We start from the raw sequence: 23,860 nt of genomic DNA on the forward strand, positions 1-23,860 counted from the left end.
ATATGTGGGGGTGGATGGACTGGGGGGACCCATACCTGTATAGTGGGATGGTGGGGAGAGGGAGGGGATTCTGCTCAATTCTGAGCACCTCTAGACCCTCCCTCACCTGCACCAGGGCATCCCAGCCCCTGTGCCTTAAGGACTGGGTGGGCACTGCAGCAGCAGCAGGTGCTCACAGTCACAGCTGCTCTCAATCTGGGCAATCTCAGCCCAAAAGAGAAGGGCTGGGCTCAGCTTGATGCTGGAGGTGGTTCTGCTTGGTGCTGGGAGGGTAGGGGGGCTCCCAGAGGTAGGGACTGGGTCTCCTTTTGGCCTGGGTAAGTATGAAATCCTAAAGGAGAAATGAGGGGCTGGGGGTGGTCAGGGGTTGGAATGGGCTGGGGGGGTGGTGGAGTGTGAATGTGGGGGTGTTAAAGAGATGTGAGGATGTAGCACTGAAGGACATGGGTCAGCAATAGGATTTAGTTGTGTTGATGGTTGGGAAGATGGGATCACATAGGCTGGAAATAAACCTTCCACGATTCAGCGGTTGGAAATCTTAACAGTGTATCTCCTCCTGTCCCGTTCCCTGTTGTCAGCACGTGGGCTCTGCTCTCTTATTTCTCCATTTTAAGGGCGTTATTAGCAGGGCTGGGAAAAGCCAGCAGCCCCTCGCTGCTCCTATGCTTCACTGCTTCTTTTGCTGGCAAAAAGCCCACATTTCTGCTTCACCCCCTGCAAAAAGCAGCACCCCGGGCACCCACCCCTGCACAGGCGCTGCCAGCAGCCAGCATTGCTGCCAGCCAAGGGGAACAAAACAAGGGTGAGCAATAAAGGAGGCACCAGGCAAGGCCCCAAAACAACCCCGTTTTGTTTGGTTCCTGAAAGCAGACCTGCCTGGGCCTGCCATGCGGATGGGAAGCATCCTGCTCCCTCCTCTGCCCCAATAACCTTTGGCTTGTTAAACCCGCGGCCATAACGCCTCTATCAGTGGTTTCTCTTCTACCCCCTCCACCCCTCATCCATCATCCACCCAACACCTCAACCCCAATCTCTGCTTTGCAAAGAGAGGGGGGTAAATATAACACACAGCCCCTTCTTGTCTCTGCTTTTCTTGTGTCTTTCTTTCTCCTCCATTGAGCTCAAGGCTGGCAAGGAGCCATGCTGGCAACAGCCGGCTTTCACTTGCTAATCATCCCAAATATTGAAAATCTTACGGCTAGAATAAACAGCCCCGAGATTGGGGCCATCTCTGAGCCGGGTGGAAATGCAAATCCCATCGCCTTTTGTTTCCTGCTCTGGGTTCGGGTCCTTCCCTGCCCCCAAATTGGGTTTTATTCATGTTTTCTTTTTACTTTTTCCTCCCTCTTGGAGGGGTAAAATCAAAACAAACGGGCCTGTTTTAGGATCCCAGGCTGGGATGGGTTGGAGCCGTGTGGGGAGAAGGGGGAGGTAAGGATGGAGGAGGGCAGGGGATGGACTCGCATTGCATAGCAATGAGAGAACCTCCAAAGTTTGGGAAAACAAATGGGTTCCCATATGTGCCCTTAGGGGTTTAGGTGGGTGAGGGCTCGCAGGACACTGTGGCAATGGGGTGGGGATGGTATGGGGCAGGTTGGAGGATGCAGGGGGTGGTAGTACCAGGGGGGTGGCGTTGGGGGGGTTCCTGTGGTCCTGATTTGGGACCCAAATGTATGGAGCTGTCAGAGCAAAGCCAGCAGGGGCAGAATGATGGGAAAGCTGTGTTAGGTCCCTGATGGGGACCCACCTCTCCTGCACCCCCCCAGCACAGCACAGCTCCCTGCCTTGTTCCATGCCCTGGGATGCTCTTGGGCTCAATGGGTCATTGCCAGCAGCCGTTCCCCACGGCAGGGCCGGCACAATGGGGCAGGCTGCAGCTTGCCCAGCACTCCCCAGACCGCAGGCAATGGTCCCTGCGTCACCGCTGTCACAAGGAGACGTGGGGCGTGTGGCCCTTCCTGCTCCTCCAAGCATGCCCAGGGTGGGTGTGGAGGAGGGGGGGGGTCCTTTGGGTGCATGGGCTTAATGTGGGGTGGTGGGTCCCATGGGATGCTCCTGTCCCGTGGGATGCTCCTGTCCCATGCATGGGGTTGGGGGCACTGGCTTTACGAGTTAACCCAGGAATCACAAAGAATTTGGCCTGGCGTGATGCTGGTGGGAGGTGTGCCAGCCTGGCAGCCTGCAGGAGCCGTGGCTCTGCTCCCAAACAGCACCCGGTTTCTTTGGCTGGCAGTTGCCATCTGCATGGGGAGCCCCCCTATTCAGAGGGGGTGGGATGCTGGGGTGCAGGGTGGTGGCTGCTGGGCTGTAGGTGTGGATTTCCAGGCAGGGAATGAGGAGAACAGCATAGGGATGCCATGCTCTGTCTCACTGGCTTTTGGTTAGGAGACACATTAACAGGCAGGAATGTGCAAACAGCCAAAGGTCGGGGTAAGGCGGCTGCATAGCCCATGAGAGTGCAGTGAGTGGAGGCAGAACCCTACAAGGGCAATGTAAGAGGATCCCTGGGCACGGGGCTCTGCAGACCCTATTGATTGCTGTGCTCTCCTCCTGCCAGGTGGCTCTTAGGGCTCACAGAGCACATTCCAGCTGAGGGGGTGGCTCTGGCTGCTGCCCCACACCTCCTCCTCAGCCCCATGGTGTGTGGAGCTGCTGACCCACACAGCAAACACCCCCCGCCTTCCCCAGAAACGTGGCGTAGGGAGAAAATGAGCATCGTCCCCATCCTGGCCCCAGAGCATGAAATACGGCACCATCAGCCCGTGCCAGGACTGATGCTCACGGTGTGCACTGCCCCAAACCTGGCCCAGAACCTCCTTTTCTCCTTAGACTGGGAACTGAAGGGCTTGGGTACGTGAGAGGGGACACTGCGGTGGTCCCTGCCATGTGCACCCCATCCCCATCCACAACGGCAGCACTAAGTAAACAGTGCCAGGGGATCCTCGTTAATCCTGATCATTCATTTACAAAAAGCCATTTAGAGCCGGCTATGTGGGCAGCTATCAGAGCACTGGGGAAGGTTTCCCAGCAGGACCTTAATTCCCTCTGCAAATAAAGCCGGAGGGAGGGAGAGCACAGCTTGTGTCTGTGCTGGGCTAGTGGATGGGGTTGTGGGGGGGACTTATGGGGCCAACCCTTAGGGACTGATCCCAACCACCTTACAATGAGCCAAGGGCCGAGCTCTGCTGCTTCATCTTCACCTTTGCTCCTTGGCAGTATTTGGGAGCCCAGCACCCCAAACCTCCCATTGCTGAGCAAGGGGGCTGCGATGCCATTTGAATGCTGCATCCAAACAGCACGGAGCCATCAGGTTCTGATCAGATCCCAACCTGCAGCTTTAGAGCAGCGCAGCAGCTTTGCTCGGTGCCAAATGGACTCAGCAGCCCCAACCAAAGCACGGTGCCAACTCGGCCGTTGGTGACACCCTCCCATGGAGCAAAAGGAGCAGCATTCCTCCATGCACTGCTGACTCACTGCCTTTCATCCTCCGCAGGCGGCAGCTTCGGCGCGGAAAGAGATTGTTGGCGGGGTGGGAAGGCGGCAGCAGCAGGCGGGATGGGATATAAACTGTGTTATTGCCTTTCAAGATGCAAAGGGTGGCTGAGGGGAGCAGCAGGGCCGTGTCACAGTGCTCATATCTCTGCCTGTGTGGTGCCACTTTGGGGCTGTGGGGTGGGAATACATTGCCCTTCATGCTGGTCGGCACACAGCTGTGTGATAAGGTGGATCATAAAACCCACCTGTTGTTGAATAGAGACCCATTGGGCTGCCTCAGCCTCACCAAGCACAGGGTGGGCTGATAAGGGGAAGATAGATGGGGACACAGGTCCAGCCCCTATAGCAGGAGGTTGGGGTGCTTGGTTTATGGCACACACAGCAGGTCTGACAGCAGCAGAGGGTGCTGGGTCACACTGGGGCATTCCCTGTCGTGCATCCCCTTCCTGCAATGGGTGCATTTCCTAGCAGCACACAATAGCAGCGCACACTGAGCTGCTGCATTTCCTCCTTCTATGGGCAGCCCCTGTATGAGCCCAGTGCAGTGACAGAGCACAGGGGGGTGGGATGTGCTCTGTGATGCCATACAGTAAGTAGAGCAGGACTGGGCCCAGCCATGGACCCAACCCTCCTGCAGGACCACTGGTCTCCTTCCAGGTGCCCGCCCTGGAGCCGCTGGGACCCCCTCGTGTCTTTCAGTGCATTGGGGTCACTCTGCACATCCATCCCGGCAGATAAAGGGTGCCATATTAGGACACACCACGCCCCTCCCAAGATGGCGGCGCAGCCTGTACGCCACACCCAAGGTGGCGACCAACAATGCGCATGCGCGTTACTCCCCCAATCCTCTTTCCGGTTCCTCTATGCCGGAAGCCATTCTCTAGATAGCGCTTTGGCTTTCTGCGCATGCGCAACGTGCCTTGCCGCACCCAAAATGGCGGCGCGGTGGTGGCCGGCCGGAAGTGAGTTGTGGTAGCGGGGTTTGTGTGTGGAGCGCGGCCCTGGCGCCCCGCAGCACCATGATCCCAACAGAGGAGATGTCGGCCCGCAGGAGGGAGATCGAGGACAAGCTGAAGCAGGTGGGGCTGGGCTGGGGTCAGTGCTTGGAGGTGGGGTTGGGCCTGCGGCTATCAGGGGCCTGTTATGTCTCCTCAGGGTTCATGGGTGTCTGTGTGCGGCCTACCCTGTGCTCGGTCTCCCAGCTGTGGGTGTGTGACCCTCGTTTGGTGTATAGTGAGTTCAATGCTCGATGGTCTGAAGTGAAAACTGCTTTTTATCGTGACTGCAGGAAGAAGAAACGCTGTCCTTTATCAAAGAGAGCCTTGAGAAGAGCGACCAGCTCACAAAGAACATGGTGAGGAGCTCCTGGAGGTGCAGCCTTAATGTTGGGTCAGGGGCTGTTCATCCTTAGGTAGACTCATGTTTAAGGGTGGTGTTGTACTTGTCTGAGCAATACAGAGTAATAAATCACTTGCTTTTACACCCCACAGGCTGGTTTCCAACCCATACTTTCCCTCCTTGGGAGGTGTGGGTGCAAAGCAAAGGCTTCATGTCCTTACAGTCTGTCCTTTCTCTTCTTGAAAGAGCTGCGTTTTGACCCAGGAGGGATGATGTGAAGTCACCCTCTGTGGGCTTATTTTCCACAGTTCAGAAGTGACAGACCCTTTTAAAAGCCAAATACTTGCAATGTAAAAGGACATTAATGCCACAATGTGCCTTTGTGTTGTCTCTGTTTTACATCTTAGTATTATGGAGCAAAGTGGCTGCCAGGTTGTTTTTATTGATCTCTTTTATCTAAGGCACCTCCAGGCATTTCCAGTGGCTTTGTTTCTTGCTATCAAGTCAAGTTTTGCTCTCCCTTAGTGCTGTTTTGCATGCTTTACAAATGTAAGGATGGTCTATCTTTGACAGCAGGTGACCTGTATTGTAATTATTCATTATTCATTAGGACATAGAAAGTTTAAACAGCCTGCCTTAAGGGGCCATGGAACAGAAGTGGGGCCTGAAGGTGCCTAATTGCCCTATTCTAGCTACTAACCCGTAGTGTGAATTCATGTGGAGGGATGTCCTCAACTCTTTTTTTCTCTCTTGACATGTAGGTTTCTATCCTTTCCTCCTTTGAAAGTCGTTTGATGAAGCTGGAGAACTCGATCATCCCTGTCCATAAACAGACAGAGAATCTACAGCGCTTGCAGGAGAACGTGGAAAAAACCTTGTCCTGCTTGGATCATGTCATTAGTTACTACCATGTGGCAAAGGACACAGAGAAGATCATAAAGGAAGGGTGAGTTTGGTAGCTAGGTCTTGCTGGGGTGCTTCATCCTGTCAGTTCTTGGGGCAGAGGTAGGCGCTGACTCCACACACTTTGTCTTTTTCTTCTTCTGATCCTTTTTATTTTTGCTTTTATTTTTAGCCCCACTGGGAGGCTGGAGGAGTACTTGAATTGCATGGACAAAATCCAGAAAGCAGTGGAATACTTCCAGGACAACAATCCAGACAGCCCGGAGCTGAACCGTGTGGTAGGTCGCAGGTCTGGAAGCTTGCATGGGTAAGATAGGAACAGCCATAACCCTGCCACTTACCCTCTGTGGGCAGTGAGAGGCTGGTGGGCTTGCTGCCTGATAAAGAATGTGTTTGGGCACAGCTGAAGAAATGATTGCTTTGGTTTCTGTCCTAGCCCGACAGCAATTTTGCTTGGTGATATTTTGTTCTTTTCATGCTTTATATACTGAGCAACTCCCAGGCAATTCCATATGTAACTAAGTCATTAAAAGTCTCTTAGCTACAGGCACTGGAGTTTGAAGCATGCAGTACTTGACAGTGATTAGAAACGCTGCAGAAAGTGCAATCTCATGCAGAAAGACTTGTGAGTGACTGATTACAACAACCCTGTTCTGTCCTCTGCTGGTTTGTGCCAGAAATCCCTCTTTGAGAGGGGAAAAGAGTCCTTGGAATCAGAGTTCCGCAGCTTGATGACGCGACACACCAAGCCTGTCCCACCCATCCTCATCCTGGACCTGATCAGTGGAGATGATGAAATGGACACACAGGAGGAGATGGCACTAGAACACCTCCCAGAGAGCGTCCTGCACGACGTCATCCGTATCTCTGGCTGGCTGGTGGAAAATGGCAGGAATCAAGGTGGGCAGAGCTGCGTGGTGTTCCCTTGTAGTTTTGTATTGAGTCAGTGCTCTCCACTGGTCATCACCTGAGGGCCTGAGGGCAGGGTGTTGGAGCTGCAATCCTCTAGTGCTCAGATATCACAAATGTGCAAGGAACTATGACTTTCTCCCTCTTGTGAATGATTAATGAGCAAACCGTTTTTAATTAAACGTGACCAAAGAGGGCTATAAAAGCAGCACAAAAATATTTTCTTCAGTCAATATATCTCCTTTCTGTTTTGCAGCATCAGAGTTTACCTGCATCCTTATATTCTATTACTGACTTTTCCTTTGGTTTGGAATGACTTAGTGGACCTGTTACAGGAAGGCTGTTCTTTCACATACATGCAGCTACTAGAGCTACCCCCACTGCAATGATTTAATTCTGAGTGGGGATTACTGTGCCAAGCAAGTGTGACAAACAGCCTTAAAAGCTGCTTAAGAATTTTTCCATGATGAAAGGAAGTAACTGAAGTATATATGGCTCATTCTCATTAGTCAGTTTATATTCTGCTTTCAGACAGTGAACCCCCCCCCCCCCATTTAATCTCTGTGGGCTGTGAAACTTGAGAATTATTTGAGGTTTTTCATGCTGGCAATAGAGTGCTTGAATTGATTTCATAGTGTCTTGCACAAACATCTCCCATCAGTTCCAAAACTGATGCACTCTTGGTTGTGGCATGCAGTTACTCTTGGGTGTGGTGGGAGAGTCTGAGTGAATACAGCAGAAAATAGATTTTTTCCAGCTTTTGTCTATCAGCAGGACAGCAGCTGAGCCTGAAGCGTGGGCAGGTGGTTTGCATGCTGGAGTCAAATGCAAGAGACTCTTGAGGAGTGGGTTCTAAGGGACCTGGGCTGGAGAGGAGGCAGGTTTAAGGTGTGGTGGTGACATGGAGAAGGAAAGGGGACGGAGATGGAGGAAGAGTAAACAGGATGGAAAGGGAGAGCACTCTACTGAATGTGGGGTTAATTGGCTTGTCCTCTTAAGTGTACCTCTGCAAGAAAGGTCTGGAAGTGATGTGGTTGGGACTGGTTTGAGAGATGTGATGGAACACTCTGTGGCTTCTTGGTTGTAAAGTCAACCTTAGAGCTGTGTCGGGACAAGAAGGCTTCCCTGTGGGAATGGAGGATTCGCAGGGATTGCCTGTGTTCCATTCAGGTTTTACCATCTCTGAGTTATCTGTCTGTTTCAGCTTCTCCATTATGAGATAGAGAGACAACTGCCTCCTCTATACTGTTGTTGCTTTTGCTATTGAGTCTATTTATATTTTAGTTTCTGGATTTAGAGTTGTTGGATTTGATATTCTAGGAGGGGAAAAGCCCTTATTTAGTTTCCCACATTAATGCCATTAAAGTCCCTTTCAGGCTACGGTGTTTCAGCAGCAATTTTTTTCTCTTCTTTTTTTTGTCACATAGTGTTTCCTGATTGCTTATAATCCTCCTTATTCTTTGTCTCCTTAGATTTCATGACAGTGTACTTTCAAATCCGTTCTGTCCAGCTCGACCGCTCCATCAAGGGGCTGAAAGACCACTTCCGTAAGAACAGCTCTTCTACAGGGGTCCCGTATTCCCCTGCCATTCAGAACAAAAGGAAGGACACTCCCACCAAAAAGCCAATCAAGAGACCAGGTGAGTCTCTGAATGTGGGATCTCTGTGCAGTGTATCATCTTGCCTGGGTGTTTGACACACCTGTGCAGGACCTCTTGCTGCTGAAGTAGATTCTGTGCAGTTTCCAGGCCGGAGGAGAAATGGGATTTCAGAAATAAGCACCTCTTCTCTGCCCTGGATTCAATACTGAGATTATAGACCTTATCTCTGTTTCCTCAAGTAATTGGGTCTGTTCTCTTCACACTGCCCAGAGGTGGGGTGGGCTCTGTATACAGGGAAAGAACAGGCTGTTACTTTAACAAAGGAGGTCAGTAAAAAGAGACCTGCGAGAGAAGGAAATGAATGTGATTTGAGAACATTTGTCCTCAGCCTTGGAACATGGAATATCTCTGTGTTACAGCAAAATGGAAAACTCAGACCTGATAAAGCATATTGCTTTGATCGCTAGCAAATTATTACCGTGCTGTAGGAAGCTGAGAATTCATCAGGAGCTGAGGCAGAGATCTGTAGGCAGGTGGCTACAGATCCAAAGTCGTACTCAGCCTATCTGTGGCTCTTGAGTTATTCTGCCTGCCCTCATAATGGAGTTTTACTGTGTTCTCTGTGGCTGATGAGGCTGATCACTCCTGTGTACTTCTCCAGCTGGAGTGTGGTGCTGGAGTTCTGGGCTCTGAAATATGCCATCTAGTGGGAGTATGGCTGGGAGGGACAGCAAAAGCTGGCACATGCCTCCTATGGCAGAGCAGTGATGCTATCCCTGTGTCTGTCCCAGCACCTTGTTATCTCCAGAGTAAATAGGGATGGAAGTCAGAAAAGAGTGGACTGCTGTGGGTTTGTTTGGGAAAGAACTCTCTCTCAGCCCAGTATTGTTGCCATGTTGTCCAAACACTTCCCATGGGTTCAGCAAAGCAAGAAATGTGGATAGGGAATGGGAATAGATGGGGTGGGGAGAGAGAGGAAGAAATATCCATTTTAATTGTGTTGTGTTTATTTTTATAATCCCGATGTGAATGCAGTCCTCATCCCAGGTAATGTATGTCTATGTGCGTGTGTGTGCTGACCCTGGTGCTCGCTTTCTTCACTTCTGAACGGAGAGGCTTTGTTGGACCTCTTTGTGCTAAAGCAGAGGGTGTGCCTGGGATATTTAGAGAGGGAAACCTGCCTGCAGAAGTCTCTACATCCAAAGATCTCCCATCTAGTGCTTCTAAATCAATCTGTGCCATTGCTGCCATGCCCTGGAGCTGTTCCTGAGAGCTGATGTGTGAGTTGCAGTTGGTGAATGCAGCCAGCATTTTACCACGCTTGACTTTCTTATGGAGCTTTAAAACTGTTCTTCAGTATATTTTTTAACGAGTCTCAAATCTTGGATGCTTACACGGAGGGAAAACAGTCCATGTAAGCTTTTATTTGCTACAGACAAGGCTTCTCCTCCAAATTGGATGCATTTGGACATCCAAGGCTACTGAATACCTCAGCTGTAAACTTGCCAAGAGGTTTGGCTTCTTTTTGCTCTGTTTAATCACAGTTTGTGAGATGGGCCAGGTAGCAGTTGCAGAGCACAGTCTGAATGTACTCACACAGCTGACAGTGTGTGAAGGACAAGAGCATTTCAAATGATCTACTGGGGGTGTTGTCAATCTCAGGGGTCGTCTCCAGTCTTCTGTGAACAGACAGAGAAGCAGACTGTGGCTCTTGAAGGGCAGGAGTGGTTAAACCCTATACGACACCCATCTCGTATGGCACTAAATTGTAATGAAATGAAATTAGATAGTAGGGAAAGATAATCTTCAAGCTAAGGTTCCCCAGTATTTCTGCAGTTCTGTCAGCTTTCAAGGACAGCTCCTGAGGTGAAAGTCTGATCTTCTTTTCATGCTGGTACAGTGATTCTCTTAATAATCATATTCACCTGATGGCATTTGATTTGCCTGATTTTTAGCTTTTGTTCAATTACAGACAAATAATTTAGGTATTTTTTTTTACTGAAACAACAGCACAGGAAGGAGTATCCCACAAAACCGTGTTTTAGGTGGAGGGTTTTCTCACTGTTTGAATAAGGGAGTAGATTTCCTTGATCCTCAGGGAAGAGTATCCCAGTGCACACCCCAGCGCACACTTTAACCTGTTGCAGGCGATCAATAACAAACTAAATCTGATGTTCTATAACCCTTTTTACCCACAGAGCAAAGTGGAAGGGAAGTTGCAGCTAGAGGGAAAGTGAGATATTAGGGACAGGGTAACAAGGCAGAAACTCCATGTCCTTGTGTTGTGTCAGAGAGTCATCACCATTCATCACCGTTTCATTTGTTGGTATACTCTGCACTGTCTCCTCTTGTTAAAACATGCAATTAGAAGCACCTCCAGCAGTCAGATTTTTGAAGCCAAATCATCTCCTCTGAACTGAAACTTGCCAAGTTGGGTTGGAGGAATCTCTGGCTTTTGCTATTTATTTTTATCATTTTTTAAGCAATTTGCTGGGAGCTCTTTTTCAGTTTGCTTCCTTAGCAGCTCGGTTTTACCCAGCAGGGTGCTACCTGAAGACAGGCTGTGTTCAGTCTTTGTGTGGCAGAATAAAGAGACTGTTCCTGCTTCCCATATTGATCACTGCCTGGCTCGAATGTGATGCTTTCATTAGCAGTTGAAATGCCATCCCATTTGGTCTGAGAGCTGCCTAACAAGGGAAAGCAGTCGTGGAACAAAAGCATTTGTTTTGCACTAGAATGCATTAAAGGCTAATGACAACACTAAGTAAGAGGGATATGGCAGCACTGAAGTGATGCCTACAAACATTTAGGGTGTGTGTCAGTGTGTACACTGGTAATTGTGCTTATGTAAATGAAGGCAGAGGTGTTTCAACTCTCATCAGGGAGGAAACCATAGGGGTGAGCTATGGAGAAGTGCCCTAACAGTCCCTGCCATGGGAGATCCTGCTGGCAGCAGCAGTAGTACTGTCTATTTGATTTTTAAACCAGAAACAAGGTTTCTGAACGTAGCTAGGGATGAAGTGGAAGAGTTGGGTGTGAAAAGCCTCAGGAGGCTTGGAAGGGGTGATGTTCTTCCCTCTCACTTGATTGCACGGAAGAAGCTCAGGGTGAATCCATCAGCACAAGATCGTGAGCTGTCCCACTGCCTGGTGTGGGTTTAGAGTTTTCCTGCCAGCTTAATGTGGTTTACAATCAACAGGAGTACATCCATCTGTAAACAAATATGCATGTACTGTTGACACCTGGTCAGTGCGTAGGGTTAGGTTTAGGGACTGGAGAGCAAGAAAGCACAGAGCCCCAGTGTGAGGGGGGGTTGCAAAGGAGCTGACAAAGGAAGATGAGGTGAGCTGTACCAGAAGGTCTCAGTGTAGGGTCCTTTTCAAGGTGACCCCAGATGTGGTGGGTGTTGGAACTGGTCAGTACCTGCACTTAGGGTTAGGTGAGACAGCGCAGTGCCCTGTGATCCTGTGCTTCAGGGCATTGCTTTGCAGTGTGCTTTTGTTTTTCCTCCAGGTTTAGCTGTCCTCAGCTTCTGGCAGTTGGCACTCATTTCCAGCCTGCACTATGTTTAACCTTTACTGGTGGATGCAGGCATTTTTCTGCGTGTTTGAAGTATTTATTGCTTTAAAGCAGGGGAATGATTCTTAGTGTCGTTGGAAGCCCCATTTTTATTTCTTTGATCCTTTTCCATTTACACAGCCCAATTCTGTTTCATCTGGGTTTTCAATGGAGCGTCCTTCTGCCTTCCTAAAGCTTTCTGTTCCCTGTTGTGCAGGCAAAGCTGAAGCTCTGCAGTGGGAGGATGTCCACGTGCTTGTGATCATTGGAGCTTGTTGCATGACCACTAACCTTTAAATGTGGAAGCAGCGCTTGGTTTTTAGTTGTCCCATTAATGCTTTTTTATGTATGCTTTTAGCTGTAAATCCAGCACCGGCTTTTGTTCAGTTCTGTCTGTTTTTTTGTTTGTGTTTAAGTACAAGTCTTTTAACCCACTGTTGTTGTTTTTTTCCTCATGGTTTTAATTGATTTGAGGTTCCTTTAGAAGAAGAGTGTCTTGGGGGGTTAGAGTGACTTAATGCAAGTTAGACGTGGGTGGGTAGCATCCATTATTCTGATCCCTGTGGTGGCTGCTGCAATTACTCTCTCAAGTCCCTGAGGTTGTCACTCTTTTATCACTTCCTGGAATGCCAGAGATCATTCCTCCTCTTGGCTGTGGGGATCTGTATTGAGCATGCTCAGAAAATACCCCTCAGAAGGGCACCTCTTCCTGCAGCCTTAAGGATGAGCTGTGCTTGTGGCTCTGGGAGCAGTCAGTGCCGTGCTGGATGGGAATAGTCCATGCCACAGCTCAGGGGAGGCTCGGCTGCAAAACAGCCAAGTATATTCTGTAGCCTTGGCTGAACTTCATATCCTCCCCTGGAAGAAGGGGGGCAACCTGATAATGCCGTTATGTCAGCACGTTTGGACATGAGTTTTGGGTTCTTCACATGCTGAGCATGCTCATTGGTGCCCAGCATCCTCTCGCTGGGCCCAGGTGACAGCTGCTGGTGAAGGGCTGGTGTTCTGGGTTTGTTCTCTTTCACTCATTTTCTAGGTCTTCTTGTCTCTTCTCTCTGGCTCTGGTGACAGGCACGATCCGTAAGGCTCAGAACCTTCTGAAACAGTACTCTCAGCATGGTCTAGATGGGAAAAAGGGGGCCTCTAACCTCATTCCTATGGAAGGTAATCACAGCTCAAGCTACTTCACCTTTGAGCTTCTCTGTGTTATCAGCCTTGCTTTTCCAGGTGGGGCTTCCATTAGCTGAGTGCTTGGTGGACAGAATCATAAATAGAGCTATCTTTGGGGGGCTGGTACCTTGGAAGGTACTGGAAGGCCAAATTAGGTCTCTGAATTTCTCTGAATTAGGTCTAAATTTCAAAGTCTCTGTAGATATAAGTGTAAATGAAGAAAAATCCTACCTTAAAGCAGTCGGTCCATCTGTGACTATGAATGGCTGACTCTGAATGTGGCTAATGGAAGCTCCGCTCTGTTGACATCTGCCTGTGGTGTTTCTGTTCTTTTCTTTTTGCCTGGACTTTGAGACATTGAGTTTCTTAGTGACCTTTCCAAACCTGATGTAGAAGTGTCACACCACAGTGAACCCAGTGCATCATCTGTGAAGACCTACCTAAATGGTCTCCTTCCATATTCCAATCTCCTGTGCTCATAGCAATCTTATCAGAGAGGGAAGGTCATTTGCCTCAAAGCATCTGTAAGACCTTTCTAACTCCTGCTATGTATTCATTTGAAGTAGATCTCTTCAGCACCTGCACTGTAGTCTACTGAGTCCCAGACAGTGACTAGAATCACTCACTGGGGGGAAAAAATGTTCTCAGTGCTGAGCAGGAGATGGGCTTTGAGTTTGGTTTGTAATGGTTGTGGGTACAAATTGGACTTCTGGTGCCTACTATTCAGTTCAGAGCTTATGACTCTGAGGAGGTTCAAGCAACACCTGTGGCTCAGGAAATGACTGAACTCTCACTTCTCATCAGGTTTCAAAGGGTCTCTATTTCTACATAGCCCCATACAGGGATTTGGTTAGGTAGCTTTCCCAGGACTGTGTAGGGAAAAAAATGTCGATCAGATGAAATAAGCCCAGCTTGAAGCAGCTTCCAGCCAGTGTGAGCATCCATGCTGTAACCACCCTGGATAAATTGCGCCTTCTGTTTGTGCCGGCTGACATCTCACTAGGTCATGAGCATGATTTACGAGTTAAACACCTTTCCGATACCCTGAGCGACAAGCATGGGCCGGTTGCTGGTAAGTACCATGTTGTCACTTCATAACAAGCTGGCTAACATCCCTTCTTTTCAGCATGTTTCACAGTAGTCTCATAGCGAGTGGCTGTTCATCAACGTGGTAGTCCCGGAGCATGGGCCTTCTCTGCCTGTGAAGCTCTGGCTCGTCTCAGAGTTCACTCCTACTAATTGCACACAGCCCAAGCCCTCAAACGGGTGACCCCAGTTTTGCTTAAGCAAAGGCTGATGGCCACCGTGCTGAGGTGCTCTTTTCTGCAGGTAGCTGCTGGCTTGGTTAGTGCTGAAGTGAAGCAAACAGGGATCACATGTGGCAGGTAGTACACCATAGGCTGTGTGTAATACCACATCACATTTGCTTGTCACTTGCTGACCAGAACCTTTAAAAGATCATCCCGAGGTACCTGTCAGTGTTGCTTCTTTCTCCATCTATAGTTGCTGATGCTGCTGGCAGGAGGGAGGCAGCAGCCTGCAGCTCAGAGAAGGCCTCTCTGCATTAATTTTGCTGTTCTATAATGGTTACTACAGGAATCTGAGTTCTGCAGGATGATGTGAGTCCGTTTGTGTCTGTCCTGTTGACAAATCCAGCCAGTGGCTGGCATGAGTTGGTGTGTGCCTTTGTATCTTACTGGCACTTCTTATGCCTCCTCTATAGGTTCCTTGCTGGGTCTTGACACATTCATACTCTTTGAATTTGAATATTCACATTTGTACGCAACATTTTGTGGCAGATACCTCACCTAACTGTGTCTGTATTCCTGCTTCATAGGTTTTAGTTGTCCTTCTGCCTGTTGTTCTCTTTAGTTACTGCCTATGGGAAGAGGCTGCCTTCCAGTACAGCCTTGATTTCCCAGAAATGCGGATGCAGTGTGCCAGTTCTTCATCTACCAGACAAATGGGGATAAGGAAGCCTAAAAATACAAGGAGAGGCGCTGAATAATTCACCTCAGACCATCCTTAGTGTAGTACTCTTTGTTCAAGCCCTTGTTTAAATTAAGTTTGCATCCCAGAAGAGTTTCAAACTTGCCTTCTGTCACGAGGCTGGGAAGAGTTGATGTTATCCTGCTGTGTCAGTTTCTTGAACCACAGATGACTCTGCATGCCTCCTTTGGGGTGTGCAGAGCTTTCCATGCACAAACCAAGGGGACAAAGCCAGCACTGCTTGTTTAAGAAGAACTGTGTGCTTTTTGTGTAACCTGAGGCCTTGGAGCGAGCAGAGCTGCTGGAAGTTCAGTGCATAATTGGTTCTCTTAAAAACATCTTGCCCTTACAGGGAGGGATGATGTGTTCGACATCGAGATCGATGCCTATATTCACTGTGTGAGTGCCTTTGTCAAACTGGCCCAGAGTGAGTACCAGCTCCTGACAGAGATCGTCCCAGAGCACCACCAGAAGAAGACTTTTGATTCCCTCATCCAGGTCAGTTGGGCCTCTTGCCTTGGTATCCCTTATAAAGAATCCATACAAATTCTTTTTCCCTGCTTTTTCATTACGAGGATGTGGATTCTTCCATCTGCTGTGGATGACCCAAGAGCACCAGCACTGTTAATGCTGTCTTCCCAGACCTGTGCTGGGAACCAGTGTGGCTGGTCATAGAGAATGTGTGCTCTGTGTCTGGGTACCACAAGTGACCCAGCAGCTAAATTTACATACTTGATGGGTTCTGAGCAGCCCCTTATGTTGCTTGGGCAGAAGCCACTGCTTACTTCTGACTGTCTGGCTTTGTTACAGGAGTCATTAGATAACTTGATCATGGAGGGCGATAACATTGTCTCAGCAGCCCGGAAAGCCATCATCCGACATGACTATTCAGCTGTGCTCACCATCTTCCCTATCCTCAAGCACCTCAAGCAGATGAAGCCAGAATTTGACCAGGTCTTGCAGGTGAGTACGATAGGAGTAAAAGCAATCGTATGACTATCAATTCCTCTGAGGAAAGCCTGCTTGGACCATGCCTTGAGGTGATCCAGGTATCAGACATGGCATCCAGGTTTAGCAGGGCTCTTTTCCATCTGATTCCAGCTGGAGCTGATGACTGATTCACCAGCCTGCTCTGTTAGGTACTGCACAAGAAGAGATACAAGAGAGGGAGCAAGTCCTGGTTGTCATTAATGTCACATCATCTTCCTCTCCTGTCACACCAAAGAGTGCAGGATTTCACTCATTGTTGATTAGGGCTATCAATATTCTTTTGATATGTGGTGAATGAGATGATTGGGTATGGGGGGAAAGAGAAGAATAGGTGCTGGACAAAGGGTCAGTTACTGCTCGTTTTCTTTCTCTGATCTGTTATGGGACTATTTCAGGGGACTGCAGCAGGCACAAAGAACAAACTGCCAGGGCTGATCACTTCCATGGAGACAACTGGTGCGAAGGCACTGGAAGAGTTTGCTGACAACATTAAGGTAGGATTACCTTTGCTGTTCTCTCTAGCAAGACAAATGAGTTTAGAAAGGGAGGTTTTATGAGCAGAACTCCCAGCTGAGCTTTTCACTTTCCATGAATGAGAGCACCTACTTTCTGACTCTAAAGCGAGGTTCTGCTTGCTGGATTGTATTGGATGGTCAGCTGCAACTACTGAATGCTGGCTGCTGATTTCAAATACAAGAGGCCTCCACAAGATATTCAAGTCAAATGTCAGAATTTAATCCTGCTTGAAAATAAGGGAAAATTGCTGATTTCAGAAGTTTTGGAGGACTCTGGCTAAACTGTCCCTTTATCAGGTGGGGTTTGGTCATTGCAGTGACCTTTAAGTGAGCTGAACTTTTGGTCGTGTCCTGAACAAAACCCCTGTGATCCTGAGCTGCCAGAGTGTACTGAGCACCAGGAGGTGGCACTGTGAGAAACAAGTATGGAGGTGTTGAGAGGCTAAATGAACAAGCATACAGCTCGCTTGCAGCAGTGGTTGTATTGTAGATGCCTTCAGTTTCCTTACGTGCTCACCATATGTTTCTTTCTTTCTTCTTAGAATGATCCAGACAAGGAATATAACATGCCGAAAGATGGGACAGTTCATGAACTCACCAGCAACGTATGTGATGATGATTTGAATCATTTGTAGTCAAAAACAGCCCCTGAAAAGATTTTAGGGAGAGCAGCGGGGAAATTTCTGGTTTTAAATTAAGCTGTCTTGGTGTTAGAAGGGCAGTTAACCAGCTTCCATGGAAAAAATTAGCTGGTTGCCTATTCTAAGATGTGATGTGGTTGTGTGGGTAAAACCCAGCAACTCAAAAGAGCACAGTAATCTCTTTTTTGAAGGCTTTTGAGTAAGAAGAGATGTGTTCCTTCATGATCCTTAATAGCAGAGCATAAAAACAATTGACTGTGTTTCCTCACTTCCCTTCCTCTCTTCCAGGCCATCCTTTTCCTACAGCAATTATTGGATTTCCAGGAGACGGCAGGTGCCATGCTGGCATCTCAAGGTACATGCATGGGGTTTATTTGGGCATGCAGTTCCTGTCCCAAATCACCTGGACATGTTCCCTAAAAAGATCAAACCTCAGCGTGCACTGTGTGAACTGGTTCTCCTCCTGTCCTTTGCCTTATGGTGTGTCCTGTCCTCCAGTCTGCCATGACCATATAGTTGGTTGTGTGGAGAGCTCCAAGTTGTGCAGAGCATTTCTCTGCTGGCCTTCCACATTTGCTTTTATCAGGTACTTATCAGATTGATTGATACTGTAGTGTTGAGAGAGGATGCCTTAGAAAATTAGCTCTAAATCTGACACAAAACCAATTCCCTGTGACTGTACTGAACAAGGTCCTCTTTTAGCTGTAACTGGACTACAAGGTGACTAATTACCTTCTTTCTCCGCCACATTCTCTGGTTAGAGTACAACAGCAGTACCAAGAACAGTCTCCTCAGTGTCCAGCCACTGTCAGGTTGGGACTCCTGAGAGCTATTCATGCTCAGGTGAGAAAAGTTTTAGCTCTGCTCTTGAGGTCGCTAAAGAAACTAGTTCCAGAAGGAAGTACATATATTGAAAGCTGAGAGCACTGGCCTCATGCAGTGATGCTGAAGATGCTGCTGCTTGTCAGCTAGAGCTTGACTCTTGGTTCTGTGCAGAACAGCAGCTCTCAGCTCTGCAGTGAGCCCTTGGCCTAGACAGAGCTCATGCTTTCAGATAGGTAAGAACAGAGCAGGCTGGTGAGGTGCAGAACTGGAGCACAGCACAGGACATCAGTGCATGGCAAGGCTGTCCTCATTTTGAATTTCACTCTGGTTACTGAGTTTTGGTCAAGTTGTAGTTCCTGCTCAGGTGACCTGATGTCATTCTAGACAGAGCATTATCAGATCAGAGAAATTTGGGAATGTTCACTTCTGTTAATAGAGGCATCTGCTTTGGGATGGTGAATTGCACCCAAAGGTGCTTCTCTAATGACACCTTCCAGTTGCTTGCACAGATGTGGATGTCTGGAGTTGAGTTTGAAAAGTCTCGTAGCAATCCCAAATGATGGGAAATGCATTTTTTTTTCTGCAATGTTCCCTTCAAGTAGTAACAACAAAAGCAAAGTTTACCAGTTAAATGCAGTGACTCCAATCTGATGCTTTTACTGCCTGCAGAGCCACTCAGGGGGGCCCTATATAACCACACAGAGGTAGGGTGGGATGGTTTTATGTAGCTTCTTGGAAAGGTTACATGGGCTGTGCAGTGCATTTCAAGGACCAGTAAAGTGCTGCTGTTGTGTGAGAAGGCTTTCTTTTGTCTCCAAAGTTAGCTTGAAGTGGCTTGGAGTGAGGTGTCTTGCTAAATGCAAACAATGACAATACAAACCATGTCTCTAGCAGGGGAAGGAAGTTAGACTCAGCCTTTTCTCCACCATTTCCAGCTTCATTTGTGGCCTTGGAGGGATTCCTGCCTGCTCTCTTGTGTAACTGTCTGTGGCTGCTCTGTGTTAATATCTGCTTAGTTCTCAAAGGGAAGGTGGTCTCTAACCTGTGTTTTTGCACTTTGCGTTTCTTTTTCTCTCTCCTCCCTCCCCTTTTTCTCTCTGCTCTGCCTTAATCCTTTTAGTTCTTGGGGACACATACAATATTCCTTTAGATCCCAGAGGTAAGCAGACTTACCCTCACATACCCACTTATTGCCTTGGACACTTGTGATGTACGTTAATTCTTTGTTCTCTGGGAGTGATAAATAAATTAACACATAAAAGGGGAAAAAAAAAAAAAGAGAGACACATAATTGAAAAGGGAAAAAGGGGAGGGGAGGGTAAGTAACTCTTGCCAATGAGCTGGAGAGAATAGGGCTTGTCACCTGCAGACAAAGAGGGATGCCACATGAGCTGAAACAGGCTAAAGGCACTCTCATGGCACTGAGTCTGTTTGGCATGGGTAGCAAATTGGCCCAGCTGGTGTCATGCCTTATCCCATGTGTGCTTGGTTCCTCATTGTCCAACTCCTGGCAACAGGAGCCCTGAGGCCTTTCCCAGGGGTTGCTTACTAACTCAGACCACCCGACCGAGGCTTGGCTGCCAGGCTCTCTGGTGGGGAAGGAGGAGATAGCTGCCCTGTATGTTCCAAGCCCACAGGCCCTCAGGGGCAGAAAGCCATCCCTCTAGTGCACAGACAGAGGGACACATACCAGCCCACAGTCACTGCTTGCCCACGAGCAGGTGTTCATGCTGGTGTGGTCTCTTGTACAGAGCCAGTCAGGCCTTGTTGACGACTGTGGGGATGGCTGAAACTTTCCAGAGCTCTTTTGCTTGTTTCAGTTACTGTTGTATGCCTGCTGTTAGCAGCTCCAGCTCCTTTGCTCTCTGCCTGCACATTGCTGTTGCTTAAAACCCCGTTTTAGATGGTGGGGGAAGGATGGGGAGGATGTGCTTCTAATCAAGAAGATGGAGGGTATCCTCTGAGCACTAGGGAATGGTTTCTGCCAGGGTGCTCAGCACCTGATGCAGATGCAAGGATCATCCTCACCTTGGATAATCCACTGACAATCATCACTGAAATAGGGAGCTGATTTCACTGTTGATAGGAGCTCAGCACTAATTCCATAGCAACAGGGAAGGGGCTTGTCTGCATAGACTCAGGCTGACCACATATGCCCTCCTCTTTCCCATGGCATGTTAACTGGCCTGAGACTTTTTTCTTTCCAGAGACCAGTTCTTCAGCTAGCAGTTATAGCTCGGAGTTCAGCAGGAGGCTGCTGAGTACCTACATCTGTGAGTACACTGCAAACCTTCCCACATCTGCATGGGCTGTTTTTTCACTTGACTTCTTAAGCTCTTCACCCTGTGTGATCTTTCTGTGCTTGAGCTGGGGTATTATTCGGAGATTGGATAGAAATAGTCAGGCTGGGTGTTTTGTCCTGTTACAATTAGACAAGACAAAGTACAATGAAGAATTTAAGTTTGCTTTTATCACCAGTTGCCTTAAACTATTTTCCCACTGTTCTTTGGGCTGTTAGTCCTGCTGAACTTCAGGAAGGTCTCTGTAAAATCTCAGTTTTCTGTTTAACAGTGAAAGCTTCAGATGAGTTCACAGTACTGCCCTGTGGTGATCTGTTCTAACAGTGATCAGGTCTGTCAGGTTCCCTGTGACAAACCTCTGTTGTGGTGAGGCTGGTTCTGATCACCCATGCTGGACCTTATTCTGAGTCTGTGTTGCCATCTGCAACCAAGCACTCATTCACTAGGACGTTTTAGTGACCTGCTGAGGAAAGATCTGTGTAAAGCTTGTTGTACCCCTGTCTGCAAATTTGGTTGAGGCTGTGCTATTTGCTTTGTTGTGGATTCCCAGGAACAGCTCAAAGTACTCTTTGAATTATCAGTTACAAGAAGTCTCACTGCAAAAGTCTTCATCCTCTGTTGTTCCCTCTTTAAGGCAAAGTGCTGGGCAACTTGCAGCTTAACCTTCTTAGTAAATCCAAGGTTTATGAAGACCCAGCTTTGAGTGCCATTTTTCTGCACAACAACTACAACTACATTCTGAAATCTCTGGAGAAGTAAGTATGTAGTACTGGAGTTCATCTCTCTGAATTAGGCTGATGCTAAGTGCAGTTTTCAAACAGACTTTGGTGTATTGAGTGCATTTACCTGCACGTCTGCCCCAACTCTCCTGTACTGAATTCTTGAAGCTGCCCTTTTGAAACCTTAGCCCTATGGATAAGCATTGCATTACATAAGAGTGGGAGATGCAACCATCAGAGATGCCTTATGTTGCAGAGAATCCTTTCATCTTGAGAGGATTGACAGTGTTGCTTTGGAAAGCAACTTGGAGCAGCTCCTGTCACCCAGTTTGTGCATTTCAAGGTCCCTTTAGAGTAAAAAGGCACAGATCTTGCTGATAGCAGCTGGTTCGTGTGCTTCCTCATGTTTTCTGTTCTTCTTTCAGGTCTGAGCTGATCCAGTTGGTAGCTGTGACACAGAAGACAGCTGAAAGGTCTTACCGGGAGCTCATTGAACAGCAGATCCAGACCTACCAGCGCAGGTCAGGTGGCATCCCCTCTGTTCTTCCTTCAGTTTTGTCATAGTTTTTTAAGAGCTTCTTGAGAGATTCGTGGCCAACGCTGGTGGAGAGTGGGAGGGATTCACCTAAAACAGAAACTAGTTTGAAACCAAACCCAAACATTCTGTTTCCCAGGCAATTAATCTAACTTAGAAACTGGTCACTGCGGAAGGCTTTGGTGGATGCTTCATCCGGTTTGGCCTTTGGGTCATGGGTGAGAGCATAATAGCTCTGGTGAGGTATTACTAACTCCTTCTCTTTGCTCCTTTCCCATCTCATTTTGGATTCAGCTGGTTAAAGGTGACAGATTACATCTCGGAGAGAAATCTGCCTGTCTTTCAACCAGGAGTGAAGGTGAGTGGATGGATAAGGATGGTTTTTAGATGATAGAAACTGCCAGTATCTTCTCCTTGGTCATTTTCAAGAATTCCCAGAAACCTTTGTTATATCCCATACCAATATTGCTATATGGAATGAATGCTGTGTCTGGGACAGGACAGGGAACAGCACTGCCTTGTAATCACCCCATCCATATTCACACAAGTCTTTTTAATTTCTGCCTCTAGTCTTTTCACCTGGGCAGACGCTGTTATTTTGGATTTGCAAATCTGGGCACCTTTCCTTTACAAGCAGCTCAAAGCAGAAAGAAGTCTTTTTTTGTGCCTGTTCTGGGTGAAAATTACCCTCATTAAACATACTTCAGATGGAAGCCAGTTGCTGTATGTAGGGTGCACTGCTCACTGCAGCTTTTTCTCCTTGCTTTAGGAGAAGCTTGAGCTGAATGGGGTAGGATTTCACTTAAGTTGGATGGGGAATATGTGGGCAAACCGTGATGTTGGATTTTTACTGCTTTCCCTCCTTGTTGCAGCTCAAGGATAAGGAGAGGCAGATGATAAAGGAGCGCTTTAAGGTAAGGAGGCATGAGGTGGCATAAGAACATCTCATGGTTGACTGGGATAGAGAAACAGGGATCTGCCTAAGGAGGAGGCCTGTCCAATGGCGGTCACCAATGGAGGGGAGAAATACTGCAATAGAGACACAATTGCAGCTGGGACACTCACTAAGTTTTATTTTGGACAGGGCTTTAATGATGGTCTTGAGGAGCTGTGCAAGATCCAGAAAGCCTGGGCAATCCCAGACGTGGAGCAACGGGACAAAATTCGCCGGGCACAGAAAACCATTGTGAAAGAGACCTATGGTGCATTCCTGAACAGGTGAGAACCTCTTGCAACATTGTCATCTCTTCTGTGGATTCACTGAGGTTTTTGGGGCCTAGGCTAGCCAGAGGTAAGGCACTTTGCTACTGTCCTGTCTTAGCTTTACTATCTTGCACATTGAAATGTCCCCAGGGGGAGTTCTATTAGTTGTCAGCATTTGCTTGTCACCCTGATTCCTTGCTCAGTGAGTGCAGGTATTCTAGTTAGCACAAAGCTCTGAGCCACTTTAGATTGTTCTTGTCGACCTTGGGAGACCCATTGTAGATATCCTGTCAGATTGAAGTGGAACATGCTGGAGTGGAGCTGATTTCTCTGACAGGAAGGATACAGGTGGGAGCAGCCTCACTCAGTGCAGGCAAGAGAAGGCAAAGGTTAATGACTCTTTTGCTCTGTTCCAGTTGCTTGCTACCTGGGGGTTGTTTTCCTTTGCAGGTATAGCAATGTGCCCTTCACCAAGAACCCTGAGAAGTACATCAAATACCAGGTCGACCAGGTGGGAGAGATGATTGAAAGGCTGTTTGACACATCAGCGTAAACCTATAACTTGTACTCCTCAGCTGCCAAGTACAAGTCAGTGCTCTTTCAGCAACCTTTGTGACTCCCTTCCCCTCTCCCTTGCCCCATTGTTGTGGGCAGGGTGTTATTCTTGTATTTATCAGATTTATAAACCTGTGGAAACACAACCTCCTGTCTGTCTTTGCCTTCTTCTCTGGATACTGAGCAAATACTGAAGATGTGCACTGCAATGCTGTGTCTTGATTTAGATCTGTGTATCTTCAGGCTCCTTTATGAATACTCATACTTTGATGCACAGCAGTCCTTCCCTTTAGGACAATAAGCTGTAAGCTCCAAATAGTGTTGTCTTCTCCCCTGATGGGTTTTGGGGATCACAGTTCTGTAGGATACCAAAGGATTTTCCCATGGTTGCTCTTAACTGTCATTAGTAATGAGATGAGATGATAATCCTGAGGTATAGTATTGTCTGTGGTAGAGCTCAGCAGACCTGCAGCTCCACTATGTGCAGGGAATGTTGTACCCCAAAGCTTTGTTAGCTGTCCCAGTAGCAGTTCTCTGTCCTATATGAGGCCATGGTAGAAAGGGCAGCAGCATGCTGCAGTGGGATTGGAGGGCAGTGAGAACCTGAGGGAGAT

At 48.1% G+C, this 23,860-nt stretch overlaps 1 protein-coding gene across 14 annotated transcripts; it reads left to right on the forward strand.

The window, feature by feature from the left end:
* The first annotated feature begins 4,404 nt into the window (after positions 1-4,404).
* EXOC7 (exocyst complex component 7) lies at positions 4,405-23,392 on the forward strand. 14 transcript variants are annotated; one of them, XM_015879584.2, is made up of 22 exons: positions 4,405-4,574; positions 4,784-4,849; positions 5,595-5,779; positions 5,909-6,014; positions 6,414-6,636; positions 8,118-8,285; positions 9,282-9,293; positions 12,876-12,968; positions 13,978-14,046; positions 15,316-15,461; positions 15,774-15,926; positions 16,349-16,447; positions 17,011-17,073; positions 17,398-17,464; positions 19,055-19,093; positions 20,142-20,207; positions 20,869-20,989; positions 21,379-21,474; positions 21,783-21,846; positions 22,361-22,402; positions 22,573-22,706; positions 23,142-23,392. In XM_015879584.2, the coding sequence occupies exons 1-22, from the start codon at positions 4,515-4,517 to the stop codon at positions 23,242-23,244; spliced, it is 2,175 nt and encodes a 724-aa protein (XP_015735070.1). In that variant the 5' UTR covers positions 4,405-4,514; the 3' UTR covers positions 23,245-23,392. The 14 variants fall into 14 exon arrangements, with proteins under 14 accessions (XP_015735070.1, XP_015735072.1, XP_015735074.1 ...); XM_015879586.2 differs by lacking the exon at positions 19,055-19,093; XM_015879588.2 differs by lacking the exon at positions 13,978-14,046.
* Positions 23,393-23,860: the final 468 nt, after the last annotated feature.

Source organism: Coturnix japonica, chromosome 18 (assembly GCF_001577835.2).
Source record: "Coturnix japonica isolate 7356 chromosome 18, Coturnix japonica 2.1, whole genome shotgun sequence".
Taxonomy (NCBI): domain Eukaryota; kingdom Metazoa; phylum Chordata; class Aves; order Galliformes; family Phasianidae; genus Coturnix; species Coturnix japonica.